Source organism: Mytilus edulis, chromosome 4, assembly GCF_963676685.1.
Source record: "Mytilus edulis chromosome 4, xbMytEdul2.2, whole genome shotgun sequence".
Lineage (NCBI taxonomy): Eukaryota > Metazoa > Mollusca > Bivalvia > Mytilida > Mytilidae > Mytilus > Mytilus edulis.
The window spans coordinates 73,780,230-73,798,735 of NC_092347.1; the positions used below are offsets into that span (position 1 = coordinate 73,780,230).

Here is an 18,506-nt window from a genome sequence, read left to right on the forward strand (position 1 = left end):
TCTGCCACGATCACATAATTTGTAAACATCTCAACCCCTAGCATAATTAGCAGTTTAGTTTTCCACATACTGCCAATGGTTCTTTGTTAGTATTTGTTAATGTTGAAGTAATTTTAATCAATTATGATTTGTCACGTTTTAATTCATCTTAATTTTCGTTTGAAATCAGCGTCACTACTGATCCTCTGTCAATCAACATATTAGTGACTTAACCACCAATTTTAACATTAGCAAACCAACTTATTTGTCAAGAATGGAAGGGTGTTGAAACTGTACGTGATACTTTAATACTGCGTAACCCATTCCTCGAAATGACAGAAAGTCGGGCCATTAAACATTCATCCCGTTGTATTTCATGGTATTTGCTTTTCATTTGTGTCTAGTTAAACCGAGAGCTCGTTAGCTTTTAAAGATTAACAGGGGTCTATTACCTTCGGTTTTGTTGTTCCCTTGAATAAAGTTTAAGAGAGTATTCCCTTTGTTTGTTACTTTGAATTTTGTATAGTTATTTGAACTTGTTTAAATGATATTATATTTTTTTTGTTGAATGGCCAAATATCAATTTTAATTTGTGTGTTGCTAATTTAGCTTGCTTTTGTGTCATGTTTCATGTTGACGAAATGTGGATTCAGAATTTAAAGGAGTAGGTCCGGTAAGGACCGATTTTGGCCTCAAATTTCAGGTTCATCTGACGAAAGATTTTGAACACTTTTTAAACACTTAAGTGTCTATTTCATTTGATTCAATTAGTTTATGTGAAAGATTTTAAATAATTTAATCATTGAAAACGATCCGATTCAAGCTCAAATATGAAAAATCTACCAAATATGCCGAAAATGTCACTTTTCAGATGGTTTTTGTCTAAAATGAAAGTGGCCGCATCCGTGTTCATCCTCAACCTTTATATATGTTATGTATTATCATCAAATACAACTTACATGTCAATATTAAGGATGAACACGAATGCGGCCACTTTCGTTTTACACGGAAACCGTCTAAAATTTAACTAAAATGCTAGAATTGTGAAGATTTCAGTAATTTAGCATGACTTAATGGTGCTAGTACCCGATATATGTGCATTGTATTGTCAAAAACAGCACATATTTGTGTAGCAGAAGCATTTTACTGTTCAATAAATAACTTAAAGTTTACATTTTAACAATTTTGTAAAACTGCTATATTTTGGGGCCAAAAAGGGGTCTTACTGGACCTACTCCTTTCACGGCAATGTAAAGAATGTTGTGAAAAATCATTTTTCTTGAAAATGCTTATTGGAGTCAATAGTTTGGTCTCCTCAATCTCGGAAGTGATATTGTTTGGCGTCGAATTTTGTTTGTGTGCACCTTTTTTCATCCGTAAACTTCATTGAATTTATGAACTGTGAATTTTGCAGTGGAAGTGTGTCACTTGATATCTTCCGTGTAATAATAGCCCATCGTCTTTTAAATATGCAATTGCGTTTTACACTGTAAAATAACAAAGTGATTTTTAGCTATTTTCGACCGTGTAATATAAGGCCATTGTGAATAATCAAGCAAATAATGTGCTCCTAGCCACAGGATGAAGTTACAGAAAAAGAAGTCCCCGTTTGCCTTTCCCAATTCACTGATAAAAGATGATTAATTTTTACTGTACATTGTATGCAGTGATTAATATTTTGTATGAGTATATGTAGTATTTGTTATTTAAAGTTCAATATGATATATATTCGAAAATGCAGAATAGAAACTATTCACTTAAAAGATATGTACACTAAAGAATTGTTGCGCAATATTTAAATTTCAATTTATCCATATCATATGTATTATATATGTATCTGATAATACTAAATAGAAAACTAAATAATGAGCAAAAAAGATCCCCATCAAAACAGTGGGTGATATCAGGTATCCAGAGGAGCAGAAACGCCAGTCCCCTACGTGGCAACCATTGTGTAATCTACGGCGCATAGAACATATAGCAGTAAACCTCTGAAGATTTTAATAAAATAAAGGAATTTCTTCAATAATTAGGTCCATGTAAGCTTGTTTTATAGTAAAATTATATGTTCGTTGTTGTTCTGCAGTTTGAATGTTGTGTCGACTTTTATATTGTTTGATTGTGCGTTTCTCTGTAATGAATGTCCCTGTGTGTGTTTGTCTTGTATTTCTGTCACTTAATATTTTCACTTAATATTTTTGCGATATTTGTTTTTACATTTTCACAAAGCGGGAGCTTTTCAGCCATTAAACCAGATTCAACACACTTTTTTTCTTAAAATGTCCTGTACCTAGTCAGGAGTATGGCAGTAGTTATCAAATAGTTCGTTTCTATGGACGTTGGTGTTTGTTTTGTTGCACTTCAGTGTTCCTGTTGTTCCTGTTGTTCCTATTGTTTCCCTCCTTAGTTGATATGTTTCTGTGGGTTTTGGTTTGTAACCCGAATTCGTTTTTTTTTTCTCAATTGATTTATAACTTTTGAACACCGGTATGCAGGTAGCCCAGTAGTATTTGAATTCCAGGATTTAGGTTGCTCTTTTGTGTAACCTACTTAAGTCAATGCATCTAAACAGTGTGATTCGACAAAAAAATGAATAGAATGTAGAATATGAAATAATTTTACACAGATGCAGGTGAAAATTATTTTTTGAGAATTTTCGAGACTTTTGTATTCACTGCATGATAAAAGCACTACTGGCTTTAGCTTTTTAAAGATATATAAAAAAAAAGTATACGGTCACGATAGATATTTAAATTCATTTCTCAATCTGAATTGCATAATGAAAGTACTTCAGTTAACTGTTGATGTAGAATTTTCGCAGTGTTAGAAAGTAGTGAAAATTCTTAAAATGCTATCCTTATATCTTATGCACCAGTAAATATCGTGCCCCCTACAACCGTTACCTTTATTAAGCCTTTGAGATATATTCATTTTTATTTACGTGAAGCATCGGATGACTTGAAATATGCACGTTTTAAATCCTTATTGATTAATCAGATAGTAATGGACTTTTATGCGACAAACAGGCCAAATTAAAATAGTTATACTGAAGAATATATCATTCTGGTTTTTTTCTAGCTGAATGAAAGCAATAATAATTATCAACATTAAACTACACTGAGTTGCAAAACGTTGTAGGAAAACGAAAAGATATAGAATACTTAAAGTTAATGAAGCAGTTTATTGAATAGACATAATTATTTCTCATCAAATGTCCTGCTCAGGTCTCTAATGCCATTTTCCAGAACTTCCGCCATATTTTCCACCACCAACTCTTCCTCCACCACCTACACTTCCGCTTACACCACCCCCCAGACCACCATGTATACTACCGCCTCCACTACCACTTACACCTCCGGAAACTCCTCCTTTTAGTCCACCACTAACACTTCCTCCTTGTCCACCGGAAAGTCCTCCCCTAACAGCACTCCCAAGTTTGCCACTTACACCACCGGTAAGCCCTCCTCCACCTTCACTGGAAACTCCGCCACGAACACCACCTCCAAGGTTACCACTTAAACTACCGGACGATCCTCCTCCATGTCCACTTGAAACCCCTCCACGAACACCACCTCCAAGGTTACCACTTAAACTACCGGACGATCCTCCTCCTAGTCCACCAGAAACTCCACCTCCGATGTGACCAGATCCATCGCCACCACCACCACCACCTACAGGTTTAAAGTATTTAAATATTTGAACTGATTCCTATGATAAACGTAATTTGTAGACGGAAGTTTAAGAGTTTTTTGTATAAGTTTTTGCTGGATCTGATTATTATCAACCCCAAACTTAAAACTCTTTTATCTGATCTTTATTCCATTTTTACTAAATCAAAGTTTTAATGTTTTCAAAACTGTCACTGCGATTAAATGTTACAAAAGTATTCGATCTTTTTTGTTATGACATTGCTATAAAGGACTTCTAAATTTAAAAAAAATGAAGAGTCGTTACTGCGATCTTCATTTTAGTTGTCGTACTTTGATAGCATTCAAATATGATTTTGTTTGTTTTTACAAGAAACACCTTTGTCTCAATGAACGTTTCAGTAGTCTCTTACCATATCCTGATCTTTTTCTTCTGTAATCTGTTAAAGAAAAAGAATACTTTTTTCAGTTGAATATGCAAGTATTTTTAACATTGCTTGAATTTTCAGATCTTTTTGAGTTTTTCTGAAATAGCGATAATTCGTTTTTGAAAATATCGCGTTTTTGACTTAAAATGTAATAAACTATAAGCGAAAGATATCAGAGGAATATTGAAACAAATAAGAATTGTTTCCATTTAAAAAAAATTTATATTGATAAAATAAAGTACTTGTCTCTATAAATAATCCACACGCCAAAACATAAGTAAAGGGATAGGATCATAGGATTAAGCATGGAGTATTTAACCAAGTCGGCGACTATGATTAACTTTGTTTCTTATTATGTTTCTTACCTTGTTGTGCAGAAACACAAACAATCAAAACAGACAAAGCAACTATGAACTGCATTCTGAAATTATAATTTAGATTTCATTACATTGATTTTCGATAAAAAAAAAAATTATATGAAGATGTGGTATGATTGACAATGCTAGATTTAAAGCAGTGGTCAAGTGCTGGTAAAATGTCCATAATAAGTTAGTATTGATAAAAAAAATATTAAAAAAAGACCCTCGAACAAAAGGGATGGTAAGATCCCCGAGCCCGAGATAATTATTTTATGTTGAATAACAATGAAAATTGCACAAACATGTTTGTAAATATGAAAAAATGAAGATGTTACGGTGTATTTTAATATTTCTCCCCGAAATTCTACATCACTACAATCAAATTTAATTTATGCTGCAAAAATCTGATTCAACTTCATCTTTGTTTTTTTTTTAAATATGTGACATGGTGAACGTACTATGTCTATGACGAAATGCAACAAATTTAAAACTTTACAGTAATTGCATTCCGATGTTTGTCAAATAATGATGATCCTAAACTTTCCAACGCCTGTCTGTTGTATTATTGGCGATCTTGGTCATTTACCTATGTATGTTACTAGGAAACAAAAGTTGTTGAAATACCGGGTTAATATTATAAACAAGAAACCAGATATTGTATATGAAATATATCAAGTTCTAGTTGCTGACTGTGATAATGGTAAAGAAAATTGGGCCACAAATGTTCGTAATTTACTTTTTCAACTTGGATTTAATCATTTATGGTATGCACAAGAGAATGTTAATGTAAACTTTGATATTTTGAATGAACGTCTGTTAGATCAATTTTATCAGAGCTGGTGTGAGTCTGTAGAGAGCTCTGAAAAACTAATATTGTACAAAATGATAAAAACAGGTTTTAAGATGGAACAATATATATTGAAAAATTTCAATGTTAAAATGTTGTCTTTATTAAGATTTGATGTATTAAAACTAAATATGGAAACTGGTCGTTACATAAAACAACGAAGGGAGGATAGAATTTGTAAATGTTGTACTATGCAATGTATAGAGAACGCATATCATTTTATTATGGTTTGTCCAGCATATAGACAGTATAGACTTAAATACTTCTCAAAACATTATCATACATGGCCAAATATCAACACTGTATTCACTACTACAAGTTCAAACAAAAACTGTTATTTACAATTCGATGTGTTTTTTGCGTGAAAGTTGGAAACTCAGAACTTTCATATTAACATAGTTATATATATGCATCTAATTGTCTTTTTCATTAACAAAATGTTCATATGTTAATTATGTTCTCTGCAGTTTTGTATACCCATGTATTAATATAAATTTCATGTTGCTTACACATGATAATGTTGTAATTTAAATGTGCTATAGCATAATTGTGCTTATTGCAATAAACGTATTTATCTATCTTATCTTATCTAACGAATCAGTTTGATATTAAAACCTACCAATTATATACTAAGGACCCACAGTATCTAAAATGATATCTGAATGGACTGACATAATAATTATGTTCACAGGATCCGAATTACATAAAAGCATTATGCAATATTACATAGCTTTGGAAACACACAAGTTAAACTGCCAGATACTTAAAACAATGATTGCTTTCATATGTGTATATCTTTTTCTTAAATACACTTATTTTGACAATTTTGTCATATAAAAAGATTATATGCATGCTCTTCTTATTATTAAAATTAACGAACACATACTTATGTAGACCGGTATCACGAAAATGAACATATATTTTTTTTAAACTAGATTTAATCAAATTTTATTTAACTATACTGTCACATTTATACATAGTGATCAAAGGTACCAGGATTATAATTAAAAAAATTAAAAAAATTAATAGGACTCATCAGTGACTCTCAGATCAAAATGGTTTTAAAATTGTTAAAACATTTGAAAATGCCTGTACCAAGTCAGGAATATGACAGTTCTTGTACATTCGTTTTTGGTGCGTTTTGTTATTTGATTTTGCCATGTGATTAAGGACTTTCCGAATTGATTTTCCTCTAAGTTCAGTATTTTTGTGATTTTACTTTTTAAAGCCGGACAAGTACAAAGTTGAAGAGCATTGAGGACCAAAAATTCCAAAAAGTTGTGCCAAATACGGCTTCGGTTATCTATTCCTGGGATAAGAAAATCCCTAGTTTTCCGATTTTTTTAAAAAAGTTTTGTAATAGGAAATTACATACCTGGATTTTTGTGTGTGGTAATGGACTGTCCTTGGAGCTTATCTGACGAAGATGTTCCAGCGTCTTTTTTATACCTGTCAACCAGACGTGTTGTTACTTTTTCTACAGGTTATGTTAGCCCACTACCTGTGTGGAAGTTACGGCCATGCGGAAATTTACAAATCTAGTCAATTAACGAGATGTCTTAAGATGTACAATTTGTGTTTTGCAACAGGAAACAATAATTACAGTTTATGTCAGAGTGTAAATTATACAATTTGTTTACTATTAATTTTAGAATTGCAAAAGTTGCAGATTTTTGAAAATCCCCTTTTACTTCCGATATTTGTTAAATTTAGTCTTTTCATACACGAATCGGACGCACATTTTACTTAACTGTTTTAATATTTTCAAAACTATCACAATGAATAAATGTTAGAAGGAAAATACCAGCTGGCAAGAGAACTGTTAAACTAATCGTAAGAATGTAAATTTTAAAAAACGTTATATTTTTTACTGTGAGTTATCAAACCGTTTAGGGAGAGAGCGAGGGTGTTCATTTTCTTTAGCTTAGATAAATTCGTTGAGAAGTTTGGAAACCTTATGAGGCAATGGTACTTTTTTCCTCTTTTTTTTACGAGGTTATAAGGCTTAATGGCCCATTGATATCTTTATCTTTATTGTCCGACGACAATACAAGTATATATATAGTAACCAAATGAAGTAATATAGCCGTTGTGGTCTATTCGCTGTTGTCAACGTGGTGATCGAAACTGCAATTACGATCATCCCAATATGGCTGACGCAAATTCAGGTAAATTTTATATGGCCAATTTCTCAACTTTAACAACTTACTTTCAGATTTATATCATTATTCAAGCATGGTCATTGAATGTTCTTTTCCGAAATGATGGAAAATTAACTAGAAGAACGAAAATCGAGATACAAAAAAACCCAAAACAACCCGATGATGATCGTAACTTCTATTTATTTTTTATCAACAATGTTAGTAACTTTTACTTAAGTTGATGGTAATCGTCTGTTCCAGCGTATATTTTTTTTCAAACAGTTGTCTGGTAGGCGAAAAGGGTACGTAATCAGATATAAAGCTGTGATAATAATGAGGGACGACCACTGCAGGGGAAGGTAACGTCATATTGATTGGTATATGGGTAAGTGCACAGATAATGGTTCTAATTTTGTGAGATTTAGTAATTTTTTAATATAATTCTATATTGAAATGCCTTAGAATTTACAACTTTGTATTGATATCATATATCTTATATACATATTGTACTGGACATTTCATATTAGTGACCAGTTTGGTAAAATTTGAGATTTTTGTCTGTGGAACCAATTATAAATGTCATTTTTCTTGTATTGGTGTATAAACACAATATTCTATAAAAATAAAGGTGATTCTTTTGATAAACATTCATTTATTTAAGTATTGATACTTTATTGCAGTGAATGCTGATAAAAAAAAATGGTACATCCCCACAAAAATAAGAACAAACTTCCTCCTTTTTTCTCCAACACACAACGTGACAAACTCTTTGTAGGGACAATAGAACCTTTCAAGTTCCTGCTAAATTTGGGGAATTCGGAATTTATAGTTTTTATTAACAGTTACAGTAGTTTTAAAGGAGATGTGCAAATAAATCACTTAGAAGCGTTATTATATCTGTTCAATGAAAAAACAAATAATTCTAAGATGAAACAAATTATTTATTGAAATTGTTTGGCTAAAAATAATACGTGTCATATATTCGTAAGTGATAAAATTTATCTTGTGTGTACTGTGTGTACCTGACACTTTTATTTGATCATCCTGGTTTTTATCTCTTTTCTTTTCTTTCGTATTCTTGTTTTTTCTAGAACAGAAAAATTAAAAAAAAAATTATCACCGTAACATTATTTTTTTTCAAGATACTGTTAATAACGATATTGAACAAGATCATAATTCAATGGATGATGTATTGGCAAGTGTCCTTAATTTCTAGAAATATTTGTCACTGACGTGAAGTACTTGCAATCTTTCAATCCATTGATGTTTGATGATGATGGAAGTGTTTAACGACCTTGACTGGTTTTTCAGCCCTGGCACGATCGGGAAAAAAATGATGTTTCTCATAATTGTTAACTTTAAATACACTGCGAGTTGGATGGAAAGTTGTCTCATTAGCACACAAACAGCAACTTCTGGTTCATATTAATCAGCTATGAGTGAATTACGCCTAACTATGCGACATTTTGAATTGATTTGTTTCACACGAGTTTCCAAATTCATATATTCTTGATTGTAATTAGCTTTTTTTGTTTTGTGGACTAGGGGATTTTAAAATAATGTAATTTTGAATTTTAAAATTCATGCCGCGTGTATGAATGTACTTACTTGTTGTTTAAAGTTATGTTTGATTACGAATTTAATTGATTCATAAGAAAATTAAGTTTGATTTGAATATCATTGAAATTTAAAAAAAAAAATAGAATATTTATATCAAAAATACATTTTTAAAAGTGCGATATTACATCATTATGATAGATAATAGGAAGGTAGTTATTCTGTACTTGAAATTGATTATAAATTTTCAGATTTTATGTTTCATTTCCTTTTTTTGAATCTGTTACTGTAACTTATGCCTCATTATCACGTATTAATGCAAATAAGAAACATATCTAACGTTTCAGGAAAGGTTGCTGGGGAAGAATATATGCTGACAATATAGAGAAAAAAAACCCAGGTAAACCAATATTAAAATAGAAAAGAAAAATGGATATATGAGAAAGGAATGGAAGGTTGGAGAAGAGATAATACACCGCACACTACCGGTTGTTCATATCAAAAGAGACAAATGAACTTTTCAAAAATTAACAGAACACATGTTACTTATAGAAAATATTATGATTTATCGTATTGAGTGCCACTGGTCTAAAAAATTCACACTGCAGAGCATAATGATCAGCAGAGATACACTTTTGGGCAGGCCAGCAGAAGGTTCACTCAAAGACTCTGTTGAGGTCTCATTTGCTTCTCCATGCTGATGTATGTACTTCAATTTTACTGAGAATTACGAGCTAATTTAATTTATCTGTCAGTCTACAACAAAATTGCTTTGGTGAATTCGTAAAATTTTGTAAATGTAAAAGTAGATGTTAAACAGTTGAGATATTTGAAGTTGAATTCAGAAGACCTTAAGAGGTTGCAAATATCAAGTGTATGGAAAAAAAAGACCTTGCATACTCTTTCCAATAATGAATGATATGTTCAGATGGTATACAATGAGTTTTATAATTTGTTTTTACTTTTACATTTTTTTTTGTCAGGAAAGAAAATATGCATGTAGCAAATACCAGAAGAAATATTGCCACAAAAAAGACCTTGTATCCCACGAAAAAGCTGTCCAGGATGAGTCCATTTTCAAATGTGACAAGTGTGGGAAAGCTTATACATTCGAGTCTGGCCTTCAACGCCATCTCAGGAGTGCACTCACTGGTAGGATGTACGCATGCTCCATTTGCAACAAGACCTTCTCATACTGTTCTAATTTTACTAGACATTTTAAAATGAAGCATGATAATTCAGTAGAATAATAAATATTTGTTACATTTCTGGCATTAAAAAAAATGAAAAATAAAAAAATATTTTGAAGAAAAAAAAATGTTTCTTTCACCTTATAAAATCTTTAACTTAAAAACGTTTATGCCAATAACAAATGTTTATGCTGATGAGAGCTTACTACTTCAGCATAACAGAAGTCATACCACTGTGTTATAATATACCTATTTCCACCCTCTGTTATAATTGTCCATTCATCTTTGAACAAATTCTCAGCGTTCCAATTGTCCAACACAGCAGGAAATGTCAGCTGACCATACGCAGTGCTGATTTTGTCTACTGGCAAACAATTGATACTGTCTGGTGTTAGCTTCTTTAAACTATCTGGACCTAAACATTTAACTTCTAGCTTTGACCAAATTCCAAATAATTCTGAAATCAAATTCACAAATTCTGCTTTGTTCTTCTATACTATTAAACGAGAAGACCTTATTTTGTGTGTCGCTTCTCTTCCTTCCCCAATAATAACGTTAACGGTACCAATTTTTCTGCACCAGATGCGCATTTCGACAATACATGTCTCTTCAGTGATGCTCGTGGCCAAAATATGTAAAATCCAAAGCTTATATAAAAGATGAAGAGCTATAATCCAAAAGTTCCAAAAAGTATAGCAAAATCCGTGAAAGGAATCAGAGCTTTGCATGAGGGAGAAACATTCCTTAATTTATAATAATTTTTAATATTTTGTAACAGCAAATTTAATACCACAAAAAATCCGTATTTTCATGCCAGTACCGGAGTACTGGGCTGGTGATACCCTCATGGACTAACAGTCCACCAGCAGAGGCATCGACCCAGTGGTAGTAATAACATTAACGGTACCAATTTTTCTGCACCAGATGCGCATTTCGACAATACATGTCTCTTCAGTGATGCTCTTGACCAAAATATTTAAAATCCAAAGCTTATATAAAAGGTGAAGGGCTATAATCCAAAAGTTCCAAAAAGTATAGCCAATTCCGTGAAAGGAATCAGAGCTTTGCATGAGGGAGATACATTCCTTAATTTATAATAATTTGTAATATTTTGTAACAGCAAATTTAATAACACAAAAAATCCGTATATTCATGCCAGTACCGGAGTACTGGCTACTGGGCTGGTGATACCCTCGAGGACTAACAGTCCACCAGCAGAGGCATCGACCCAGTGGTAGTAATAACATTAACGGTACCAATTTTTCTGCACCAGATGCGCATTTCGACAATACATGTCTCTTCAGTGATGCTCATGGCCAAAATATGTAAAATCCAAAGCTTATATAAAAGATGAAGAGCTATAATCGAAAAGTTCCAAAAAGTATAGCCAAATCCGTGAAAGGAATCAGAGCTTTGCATGAGGGAGAAACATTCCTTAATTTATAATAATTTTTAATATTTTGTAACACAAAATTTAATAACACAAAAAAATCCGTATTTTCATGCCAGTACCGGAGTACTGGCTACTGGGCTGGTGATACCCTCGGGGACTAACAGTCCACCAGCAGAGGCATCAACCAAGTTATAGTAATAACATTACGGTACCAATTTTTCTGCATCAGATGCGCATTTCAATCCAATAAATTAATCATCATTTGTCATCTAACGAAGAAAAAGACGTCCGGATATTGTTTCCGTCATCATACCGACTTCTAAGTCATACACAAGACTTCCGATTTTAAACTTTAAGAGGGGTTACATGGTTATTTTCGTGCAACGTGTTTTGCAACTTTTTATTTCACTGCAGCCGTAAAAAAAGATTCGTTATTCATCGTGTTTCGTGAAATCGATAAAAAGATCAAGGTGCAAACAAATTTTAATCGTTCATCGTGAAATGGCAATTTTGATTTCCCATTTCTTCCAGGCAGATACCCCTCTTTAAACATAATTTTCATAATTACTTGGAGACAGGACAATTATTTTCGCGTCATTCTGCCTGTATACTATGATTATAATATAGCAGTGATCGCCGTTTTTTCGTTTTGTCAGTCTACGTGTCCCTCAGATATATGTAGTCGAAGAAAAAAAATAGGCATATGTATAATGAATTTACGACCCACAAGTAATCCCTCTGCAACAGTTAAACAATAATCAATGTTCGTCGCATTAATGATATAAATCATATGGACATACAGGCGTTAGTGGACTGGTTGGGTTAATATCGTTTGACATTTTGGGATGTAAAAGTACGCAGTCACGTCTAAATGTAATATTTGAGGTTTGTTTTTACAGTTTTTTTGGATAAGATTAGAATCAAATATGGGCTACATATTGAAGTCTAACTTTACAACAACTTCACGAAACAAGTTCACCATCGGGGAACATATGAAAATAGAGGTGAAACACCATAAGTTATAATGCTTCGTCTGAAAATCAGTGCGACATTGTTAAATTTGCATATTTGTGTTAGCTATTTTTTTGTTTTTCCTTCCACGTGTTAACAACCAAACTTATTGGATATGGTGGCGACACCGCCTGCATTGTGTTAAGCGCCCTATACAATTCGACCAATGAGACTATGTGAAATTTAAACTATCTATAGTCGAGTGACGCTTTTCCTCGCCGGCTGTCTCTAAGGTTGAACCACTGTACACGATGTATCATGGCACGTAGATCAGCTGTTTTTGTTGAAAAAAGAAATGGAAGACAGTATTTCAAAATTGAGTATAGCACAATACTAGTAAAACAATAGCGGGATGAGTAAGTACCGAGCCACGTCATATGTATACTATCAAAAATGGACAAAACTATAAAGGTTAAAAATATACAAGGAAAAAATAAGAAAACTTTTATTATAAACAACATCAGAACTAAGAATATATGCTTCAAGACAATCGCGTATTATTTGTGAAGTTGGTGCGGAATTTTTATCAAAAATGTCTTAGCATCTTCGATGAGATTTATTTAAGGATTATGTACCCCTCTGTTGATTCAACGCTAAACATACGGAGATTTTATAGAAAATCCATTGAGGCTTGGACTTCAATATGATGTCAAACTGAAAGCCTATTCAGATAATCCTGCCTACAGCTGTGTTTTTAATTCAATTTTATATATGAAGATAATTTTGCAAAACATGAAAATAAAATTTCTCCGTTAGGTATACGTTTAAAACCACATTTAGCTTCTTTTGATTTAAAATATGTTGCTTAAATAAAAACTTGCAAATGTCCTCCGTGGGAACTTCCCAAACCAAAAATGATATTTGATCTCCTTGAACACAATAAAAATAAAACAAATCCTCTTTTTATTCAGCAACACTGTGCTTAAATTAAAGCCAATTATTTAGATTTTTCAACTGTCTTTACCGATGGATCAAAAGATGGTGACAGAGTTGCATCTGCTACTGTCTTCAGGGACAGAGCTGCAACTCTCCGTTTGCAATCTGATGATCTCTGATGCATCCATCTTTACTGCTGAAGCGGAAGCTTTGAAATTTATTGCTCCTTCAGATAAATTCAAATTTATTATATGTTCTGATTCACTTTCATGCTTACAAGCTATACAAAATACAAAAAAAAAAAGTTATATGTAATGAGGAATTTTAAATAAAGGCAACAGTAGTATAGGGGAGATTGGGGTAAGTGGACATGTGGGGTAAGTGGTCACCGCGTTAGTTATTTCCGGTAGCTGTCTTAATGCGAGTTGTCTCCCGTCGGACACGTAGCTAATCAACACAACGGACAAAGTCAAAGAAAAGTTAAAAGGTAAATTGAAGGTCAATGCACATTAGCAGTAAATATTCAGGCATATTATTTGTTTGCTGGTTGCGATAATGGAAGTGAGAGATAATTAGTAGTTCTAATGAATCATACGTTTGTTTTTATAACATAACACACAGAAATCTGTCCCGTTCGGCGACAAACGTTCGTGAATGCATACTTGAGATTCTTAAAACGACAAATATGGCCTTAAAATGAGACTTTCAATGATTATTTTGATAGTACAATGACATAAAAAATACACAACTAGCTAAATAAAAACATCCTGCTTCTGCAATATGGCGGCGTACATGTCGTATACCCGCCGAATATGTACGTTCTCAAAATTGTCTTTTACAATAAATGTATGTGGGATTCCGTTGAAAATAACTTGACTTGATCTAACTTGGATATCAAGGAATACGATTCAAACCCAAAAACTTATTTATTTGTGCGGAAAATTGCTGCTTTGAGTAAAACAGAAGAAGCGGTGCCGTGTTGCAAGTAGCTTTCAATATGACGTCATAGCATTCATTAAAAAAGCCAAAAATTTGCATAAAACATATCCTAAAGCAGATCAGTGCACACAATCCCCCTTTATGCTTAGTTATAATTCAATAGCCACAACAAATGCATCATAATAAAATGTATCACTTTAAATGGTCGACAAGGAATAAATGTGTTTCCGTTTCTTGAAAAACACGATACCAACCGAGGTTTCCACTTACCCCATTACCATGGGGAAAGTGGACAACTCGTATTGTTAAAAAAATAAACATACTTGGTATGTGTCTTTACTTTTCTATTGTTTTTTGTTGTGCATCAAAATTTATGAAAACTTACAAAAAGGTTATAATACACTTCTGGCGTATTAAAAATTTTGAACTTGTTGCCTTTTGTTGGCTGTTTTTTCGTGTGATTCTTTGTCAATTGTGTTCTCCAATTTATTTATATTGTAGTCCTGTGTTGTCATTTTGATGTTATATTTCACATGGCCATAAAAGTGCGAGGTTTGGCATGCCACAAAACCAGGTTCAACCCACCATTTTTTCCTTTAAAAATGCCCTGTACCAAGTCAGGAATATGGTCATTGTTATATTATAGTTCGTTTCTGTGTGTGTTACATTATAACGTTGTGTCGTTTGTTTTCTCTTATTTTTGAGTGTAAATTCACATTGCGATAAGACGTGTCACGGTACTTGTCTATCCCAAATTCATGTATTTGGTTTTGATGGTATATATATATGTTATATTTGTTATTCTCGTGGGATTTTGTCTATATGTGTTACATTTTAGTGTTATGTCGTTGTTCTCCTCTTATATTTAATGCGTTTCCCTCGGTTTTGGTTTGTTATCCCGATTTTGTTTTTTGTCCATGGATTTATGAGTTTTGAACAGCGGTATACTACTGTTGCCTTTATTTATAAAAGGTTTTCCAGAGGATTTGTAGGTACATATGAACAAATCATAAAAGAAAAAAAAGGAGGGGGGTAAATAACATGTTTAATTGGATACATCTCAAAGAGCTCGAGAATCTGATAAAAAGTTGCAAATACTAGCCAATGTTTGTAAACAATATGTGTTTCCCGCAATTTTGTATATCGACGGCAGTCTCAATTGTTAAATATGTATATATATACTAGTAGTGTATAAAACACTCATATAAAGCAATACAACCTACATCTTTTTTATTTCAGCAAAATGGCTAGAAAGAAAAAAGGATGGACTCCAAAGCAAGGAAAGTGGTCAAAAGAGGGTCTGAAAGAAGCGGTTCGCCATGTAAAGAGTGGGGGCATGTCTAAATTGAAAGCATCAAAGTTGTATAGTATACCAAGAACAACACTACTTCGGAGACTGAAAACTATGGATCTGGATTCACCAGCAACAAAACCCACAGTACTTGCCATAAAGGATGAAGAAGCTTTGGTTGGGCATATACTAAGAATGGAGGAAAGAGGGTTTGGTTTAACTATCACAGATGTCCGAAAGCTAGCCTACGAGATAGCCGTAAGGTCGGGGAGAAAGCATTGTTTTAACAATGATAAGAAAAGTGCCGGCTATGATTGGTGGCAAGGGTTAAGAGATCGACATCCATGTTTATCTGTACGCATACCAGAGGGTCTAAGCGCAGCACGAAGTTCAATGCTGAATCCAAATGTCATTTAATCTTACTTTCAAAAGCTTGTAATTTTTATGGATAAACTGAACATTAAGGATAAGCCCCAGCAAATTTTCAATGCGGATGAGACTGGCGTGAGTACCGTACATGATCCATCAAAGGTTGTAGGGAAAAGAGGCAAAAAGAGTGTGCATTCCAAAACACGCGGAGAACGAGGCGAAAATGTAACCGCGTTATGCTGTGTGAACGCAGAGGAAAGAGTTCTACCACCAATGCTCATCTTTAAGGGACAAAGAGTAAGCCAAGCATTGATGGGCAATTATTTGCATGCAGTAAGAGTTCATTTATTGATTCAGATTTATTCAATAATTGGTTTAAAAAGCTGTTTATACATAATCTTCCTCCTCAGAGACCTGTGCTGCTCATACTGGATGGACATTCTTCACACATAACAGTGAATCTGTTGGAAACAGCCGTATCCAATCAGATAGAAATGTTCTGTCTTCCTCCCTATACAACGCACTGGACACAGCCACTCGATAGAAGCGTATTTGGACCGCTGAAAAGGTCGTACAATCTATGCTGTGAGGCATTTCTTAGGCAGAATCCAGGAAGAATAGTCACGCGCTACGATTTTTGTGGCTTATTCAAGCAAGCCTTTAATGAAAAAATGAATCTAGTGAATATATTCAGTGGCTTCAGAGCTACTGGGATATTTCTATTTAAACCGAATGCTATCCCAATTGAGGCATATGGACCATCAAAGACGTATGTGCTCAATGTCGAGGTTGAAGCATCAATAGAGAATGGCCATGATGTTAGCAAAGACCAGAACCAGTCGCGACTAACTACAACCGCCAATGAAGAGCAATCTGTCTCTGCCGTAAACCCGCAAGTTCCATCAACTTCATCCGATAAAACTTATTTGAGAGAAATTCTAAAAGAACCCCTGAAGTCGTCAAACTAAGAACGGAGAAAAAGACCAGACGAGTAACAGAGGCTAGATGTCTAACAGAAAGAGAATTTTTTAAATGAACTGAAACGAAAAGAAGAAGAGAAAAACCGAGTTCAAGAGGGAAAGGATCAAAGGAAAATGGAGAGGGAGGAAAAGAAGAAGAAAAAAGAACTGGATCAAACATTGAAGAAGAGAATTAAGGCAAATAAGAATACAAAGAAGCGTTTGGCTAAAAACAAGGAGAATGACAGTTCACTAGCTTAAGACCAGTCTGACTCCACCTTTACTTATTGTAACGGGAACTACATGGATGACAACTCTGACGATGAAGACTGGGTTAAATTTACGAGATGTAGCGATTGGTATCACGAGTCGTGTACTGGAAAGTTTGGGCATGAACTTTCACACTTCGTGTGTAACAAACATTGACATGTTTCAAAATATGACCAATTATTATAGTGGATTGTGTTGTCAATAGTTATCATGATCATTAAATATGTTATATCCTCTTAATATCATTGAATATTAATTTAGAGATTTATCCAATCAAAACATTCATAAAAAGAAGTGCTGAAGCACTATCCAAAAAAAGTGGATAACAGACAAACCCGGGAACAAATAAGACAAGACACACAAGGACAAACAACAACATATAACATCGAAAACTAAAAACAAATGAGAAACACGGACCCGAAAAAAACCACTTTAATAGGCGACTTCAGGTGCTCCAGAAGGGCTTTAAATTTTCCCTTGTAACTATACATACATGTATTTGTAAGATTGATTGATTGACATCTAGTTACAAACGTGTCATGCATAATCAGGACGAAAACACAAATTAAACAGAACAGAATAGCATACCATTAAAAGGGAAGAGTTTGGTCGATTTTAGAACGCAGCAATCATGACGAAACCGTTGTTCCCATTGGGATATTTCAAAAAGTCACAAAAAAACTAAAATAACCATGATTAAATTTCCATCCAAAACACAAAAAAAAAAAAAAAAAAAATCCCAAACCAATCAAAATTTGCAATATTCGAAAATCATCCCACACATACCCTTTCAAAAAAACCGACAATGACTGAAATATGAAAGCAAAATTTCTGAATTTCTTCTTGCTAAATTTGCAGAACATTTCTGAAAGGGAGAGATAGACACTGAATTGATAAAACGTAACATGGTGTATGAAAAGCTAATATATTGGCTAATATTAGCATCATGCAGTTGGCAGTCGGAAGTTGGGCGCAAATACATTTTTTTTTTATGATCAATCAATCTGACAGAGTTCGGAGGTAGGAATAAAAGGTGGAATCGAGGCGATTAACCCAAGAAAATGGACTTAGAGCACTTCTTTTACATTTACTCGTATATGACCAGTTACCCCAATACATGGGGTAAGTGGTCCTTTTTCGCTGTTTGATCTAGTCCTTGATTTCCAACAAGCCCGTGGTAGGAACTGAAAAAAATGCCTAAAAATATGAAGAAAGGTCTACACATAATTTATTGGAACGGAGGTGGAAAA

The 18,506-nt window shown here is 33.5% G+C and overlaps 1 protein-coding gene across 2 annotated transcripts; it reads right to left on the reverse strand.

Moving 5' to 3' along the window:
* Positions 1 to 3,140: 3,140 nt before the first annotated feature.
* On the reverse strand, positions 3,141 to 6,764 carry LOC139520474 (uncharacterized). Of its 2 annotated transcripts, none has more exons than XM_071313124.1 (4): positions 6,636 to 6,764; positions 4,420 to 4,475; positions 4,037 to 4,066; positions 3,141 to 3,644 (listed from the first exon to the last, which is right to left on the reverse strand). In XM_071313124.1, the coding sequence occupies exons 2-4, from the start codon at positions 4,472 to 4,474 to the stop codon at positions 3,208 to 3,210; spliced, it is 522 nt and encodes a 173-aa protein (XP_071169225.1). In that variant the 5' UTR covers position 4,475; positions 6,636 to 6,764; the 3' UTR covers positions 3,141 to 3,207. The 2 variants fall into 2 exon arrangements, with proteins under 2 accessions (XP_071169225.1, XP_071169224.1); XM_071313123.1 differs by having other exon boundaries at positions 3,141 to 3,650; positions 4,040 to 4,066; positions 6,636 to 6,756.
* Between the last annotated feature and the right edge of the window lie 11,742 nt (positions 6,765 to 18,506).